The sequence below is a fragment of the Rhinopithecus bieti genome, unplaced genomic scaffold (genome assembly GCF_001698545.2).
Source record: "Rhinopithecus bieti isolate Rb0 unplaced genomic scaffold, ASM169854v2 scaffold_10589, whole genome shotgun sequence".
Taxonomy (NCBI): domain Eukaryota; kingdom Metazoa; phylum Chordata; class Mammalia; order Primates; family Cercopithecidae; genus Rhinopithecus; species Rhinopithecus bieti.
Window position 1 is genome coordinate 690,536 of NW_016807065.1, and position 5,523 is coordinate 696,058.

Genomic DNA, 5,523 nt, shown 5'->3' on the forward strand with positions numbered 1-5,523 from the left:
TTTTTTTTTTTTTGAGACGGAGTCTGGCTCTGTCGCCCAGGCTGGAGTGCGGTGGCCGGATCTCAGCTCACTGCAAGCTCCGGCTCCCAGGTTCACGCCATTCTCCTGCCTCCGCCTCCCAAGTAGCTGGGACTACAGGCGTCCGCCTCGTCGCCCGGCTAGTTTTTTGTATTCTTTAGTGGAGACGGGGTTTCACCGTATTAGCCAGGATGGTCTCGATCTCCTGACCTTGTGATCCACCCGTCTCGGCCTCCCAAAGTGCTGGGATTACAGGCTTGAGCCACCGCGCCCAGCCTATTTCTTACTGAAATAAAAGTTTTAGTGCTTTACAAGTGTGTACATCAGTCTGAATTTTGGGTTTAATGGGTCAGATATAACCAATCTTTTTTGGGCACAGAAATGGAGATCTTAGCTTTTTTATATCTTTTGTAATAATTACATTGCTTTTATTAGAAATATATCTCCTGGCCAGGTGTGGTGGCTCATGCCTGTAATCCCAGCACTTTGGGAGGCTGAGGTGGGTGGATTGCCTGAAGCCAGGAGTTTTGAGACCAGCCTGTCCTACACAGTGAAACCCCATCTCTACTAAAAATACAAAAAATTAGCCAGATGTGGTGGCACACACCTGTAGTCCCAGCTAGTCAAGAGGCTGAGTCAGGAGAATCGCTTCAAAATGGGAGACAGAGGTTGCATTGAGCCAACATTGTGCCACTGCACTCCAGCATGGGTGACAGAACGAGACTCCATCTCAAAAAAAAAAAGGAGGATTTTTAAAGATGTACTTTGCCTCAGAAGATTTCAGCTATTTTTCTCAGAGTTTTGGATATCTTTGAGTTTTATTTTCCGTTTTGTCAAACATTCCTATGATCTAATTAAACTACCTGTTCTGTTTCTTTATTAACTTTATCATTTTGATATATGCTCTTTATCTAGATCTTTCCTACTTTCCTTTCCTGAAGATACTCTCTTCCTGTTTTCCATCAGCTTTAATTTTCTTTTCTTTTCTGAAGTCTCCCTGTGTTGCCCAGGATGGGGTGCAATGGCACGATCTCGGCTCACTGTAACCTCTGCCTCCCGGGTTCAAGCGATTCTCTTGCCTCAGCCTCACGAGTAGCTGGGATTACAGGCATGCACCACCATGTGCGGCTAATTTTGTATTTTTAGTAGAGATGGGGTTTCTCCAGGTTGGTCAGGCTGGTCTTGAACTCCTGATCTCAAGTTATCCACCTGCCTCAGCCTCCCAAAATGCTGGGATTACAGATGTGAGCCACTGCTCCCGGCAGTTTTAATTTTCACAGAAGTAGTTTGTAATAAACTATCTATACGCATCAGTTGTGTAATAAACCCCACATCATTATAGCCTGATTTTTGACATACCAGAATCCTCTAGGTTCTCTGGCTTTTATTTTATTGCTGTGTTTAATTTAAAACAAGTAAAATGACTCATTTTAAACTAACATTTCTTCTCTAAAGGCTTACATTTCTTTCTCTGCTTAACTTCAGAATGGGAAATACAACCTAGAATCAAACGGCCATCACTTCAGCAGGGTTTTCTGAAGAATCCAATATTCAATGGGATACAAATGGTAAGATTCGTGAGGGTTATTTCTTAATTTCCTCTCTTAGAGAAGATTGAGAATTCCATTCTAGAATAGCAGCGCAGTCAGAGGTGTGGCTTACATCTGTAATCCCAGCTACTTGGGAGGCTTAAGTGGGAGGATCATTTGAGCCCAAGAGTTCAAGGCCAGCCTAGGCAGCATAGCAAGATTCCAGCTCTGATTTTAAAAAGAGGGTGAATGTGGTGGCTCACACCTGTAATCCCAACATTCTGGGAGACTGAGGTGGGTGGATCACTTGAGGTCAGGAGTTTGAGACCAGGCTGGCCAACATGGTAATACTCCGTCTCTACTGAAAATACAAAATTAGCTGAGTGTGGTGGTGGGCACCTGTCATACCAGTTACTTAGGAGACTGAGGCAGGAGAATGGCATGAACACAGAGGCAGAGGTTGCAATGAACTGAGATTGCACCACTGCATTCCAGCCTGGGCGACTGAGTGAGACTCTCAGAAATAAAGTAAAACTGAGTCTGTAGTCCCATCACTTTGGGAGGCCTAGGCAGGTGGATCACTTGAGGTCAGCACTTCGAGACCAGCCTGGCCAACCTAGTGAAACTCTTATCTCTACTAAAAATACAAAGGTAGCCAGGCATGGTGGCAGACACCGATAATCCCAGTTACATGGGAGGCTGAGGCAGAATTGCTTAAACCCGGGAGGTGGAGGTTGCAGTGAAAAAGAAACAGCACAAATGAGAGATACTTGAGAGAATTACAGAAGTAGCCTGTACCGTTGAGGGAGCAGGGTCTCTGGAGAGAGAGTCTGAATGTGGTGAATTTTGTGATGTTTCATTCCTATATAACTTGTCACTTCAAAATACCCACAAGTACACATTCCCACATAAGTAACTAGACATTGACGATTTAAACAGTTTCATGAAAATCTACACTATTTGGTTGGGTGCAATGGCTGACACCTATAATCCCAGCACTTTGGGAAGCTGAGGCAGGTGAATTGTTTGAGCCTAGGAGTTCAAGACCAGCCTGGACAACGGAGACCCTGTCTGTACAAGGAATAAAAAATTTGCCGGGTGTGTTGGCATGCACCTGTAATCCAAGCTTCTCGGGCGACTGAGGCAGGATGACGGTTTCAGCCTGGGAGATTAAGGCCGCAGTGAGCTGTGATTGTGCCATGGTACCCAGCCTGAGTGACAGAGTGAGACCTTGTCTCAAACCACCCCCACAATAAAAAAAGAACTACAGTTTTTTTGTTTGTTTGTTTTTTAACAATTAGAGCCAGTGGCATAGAATTCTAGCCAAAGTTCCCATCATTCAATCTGGGAGAAATCAGAAAGTCAGGAAATAAAAACAAGGAAGAAAAATTGTAAAAATTATAATTATCAAAGTAGGCAGACATGGTAACTCATGGCTGTAATCCCAGCACCTTGGGAGGCTGAGGCAGGGGGGTTTTGTGAAGAGTTTGAGATCAGCCTAGGCTACATAGCAAGACTCTGTCTCTATACTGATAAATTGAGGCTGGGTGTGGTGGCTCATGCCTGTAATCCCAGCAATTTGGGAAGTCGAGGCGGGCAGATCATGAGGTCAGGAGTTCAAGACCAGCCTGGCCAACATGGTGAAACCCAGTCTCTACTAAAAATTCCAAAACTAGCTGGGTGTGGCTGCACGTGCCTGTAATCCCAGCTACACGCGAGGCTGAGGCATGACAATCACTTGAGCCCAGGAGGTGGAGGTTACAGTGAGCCAAAATCTCGCCACTTGCACTCCAGCCAAAGCGAGACTCCATCTCAAAAATAAATAAACTGAGGTGGGGCGTGGTGGCCACGCCTGTAATCTCAGCACTTTGGGAGGCCGAGGCAGGCCAATCACCTGAGCTCAGGAGTTTGAGACCAGCCTGGGTAACTTGGCAAAACCCTGTCTCTACAAAACAGAAAAATTAGCCAGGTGCAGTGGTGGGCACCTGTATTCCTAGCTACTTGGGAGGCTGAGACAGGAGAATCACTTGAGCATGGGAGGTGGAGGTTGCAGTTTGCTGTGAGTGTGCCACTGCACTCCAGACTGGGAGACAGAACAAGACTTTCTCTCCAAAAAAAAAAAAAGTAAACATTAAGAAGTAAAATAATAATTGTCATTAAAATAATGTTTCTGTGTTCAGATGGGTGAAATCTCTTAATATGTCTGAAAATGTTTTAAAACCTTTATCCCGTCATCAACAGACAAGAGGCTACAGTGGATGGAAACTCTGTGACTGTAAGAATTGTGGAGAGGTCTTCAGTGAACAGTTTTGCCTTAAGACACACATGAGAGCTCAGAATGGAGGGAACACTTCTGAGGGTAATTGTTACGGAAAAGGCATCCTCAGTGTGCACAAGGAAGCCTCTGTTGGACAGGAACTTCCCAAATTTAATCCATGTGGAAAAGTCTTCACTCTAACTTCAGGCCTTGCTGTACATCTTGAAGTTCTCAATGCAAGACAACCTTACAAATGTAAGGAATGTGGAAAAGGCTTTAAGTATTTTGCAAGCCTTGATAATCACATGGGAATCCACACTGATGAGAAACTCTGTGAATTTCAGGAATGTGAGAGAGCTATCACACCTTCCTCACACCTAAAGCAGTGTGTAGCAATTCATACAGGAAAGAAATCCAAAAAGACTAAGAAATATGGGAAATCCTTCACTGGTTTTTCTCAACTTTATGCACATGTGAAAACTCATAAAGGAGAGAAGTCCTTTGAATGCAAAGAATGTGGAAGATCCTTTAGAAATTCCTCATGCCTTAATGATCACATTCAGATTCACACTGGAATAAAGCCACACAAGTGTACATACTGTGGGAAAGCCTTCACTAGATCAACTCAACTTACTGAACATGTAAGAACTCACACTGGAATAAAACCCTATGAATGTAAGGAATGTGGCCAAGCCTTTGCTCAGTACTCGGGCCTTTCTATACACATACGAAGTCACAGTGGGAAGAAACCCTATCAGTGTGAGGAATGTGGGAAAGCCTTCACTACATCCACAAGCCTTATTCAACATACAAGAATTCACACAGGAGAGAAGCCTTATGAATGTGTTGAATGTGGGAAGACCTTCATTACTTCTTCCCGTCGTAGTAAACATTTGAAAACTCACAGTGGAGAAAAGCCCTTTGTATGCAAGATATGTGGGAAAGCATTTCTGTATTCCTCACGCCTTAATGTTCACCTGCGAACTCATACTGGGGAGAAACCCTTCGTATGTAAAGAATGTGGGAAAGCATTTGCTGTTTCCTCACGCCTAAGTAGACATGAAAAAATTCACACTGGGGAGAAACCCTATGAATGTAAGGGTATGAGTGTTACCATTTAGACCATCAGTTGCCATCTTTAATTATTGGCAATGACACCAAAGATTATCAGATTTGTCCTAAATGCCTTGTGGAGGTTGTAATGGCTCATGGATTGGCCTTAGATGCCATCCTGAAGGTCTGAAATTAAACCTACAGGTTCTGAATACAACTTCATGGTTGCCTGAGTCTGGGCATCTGTGAAGAAGGGTCATGGATGGTGAGGTCAGTACTGCAGCCTGCCTCACCTTGGTGATTACATTCCTAAGATCATAGCATTAACAAGTTCTGTATGAGATACATCATGCAGATTGATCCCAGCCCCTGTTGATGAGTGGCTGCCAGTGTGGCACATTCATGTCAAAATTTACCAGAAACCAAGATGATGTAGGACCCCAGAGGTGGGTTGTTAAGAGATGCTCTTCCAAGGGTCTCTTCTATTTCCACAGATCCTGCAGAGCATGGCAGGAATGAAACCATCCTTAACTGCCAGTGCACTTTCACAGCTGATTATTTCTGTGTCCCCTTGTAAAATCTAAGAAGTGTGACAGCCTTGCCTGTTCTCCCTTGTATGTCTATTTCAGGTGGCACAATGTAAGTGGCAGTGTCTCTTCTAGTATA

General features: G+C 44.2%; 1 protein-coding gene across 4 annotated transcripts in view; it reads left to right on the plus strand.

The window, feature by feature from the left end:
* Positions 1-5,079, plus strand: part of LOC108534492 (zinc finger protein 561) — a 10,213-nt gene extending 5,134 nt beyond the window's left edge. For all 4 annotated transcript variants that reach the window (XM_017879865.1, XM_017879866.1, XM_017879868.1 and 1 more), the window contains 2 exons: positions 1,504-1,586; positions 3,789-5,079. In XM_017879865.1, the coding sequence (XP_017735354.1) occupies positions 1,504-1,586; positions 3,789-4,925 (1,220 nt within the window). In that variant the 3' untranslated portion in view covers positions 4,926-5,079. The remainder of the gene's footprint in view (positions 1-1,503; positions 1,587-3,788) is intronic.
* Positions 5,080-5,523: the final 444 nt, after the last annotated feature.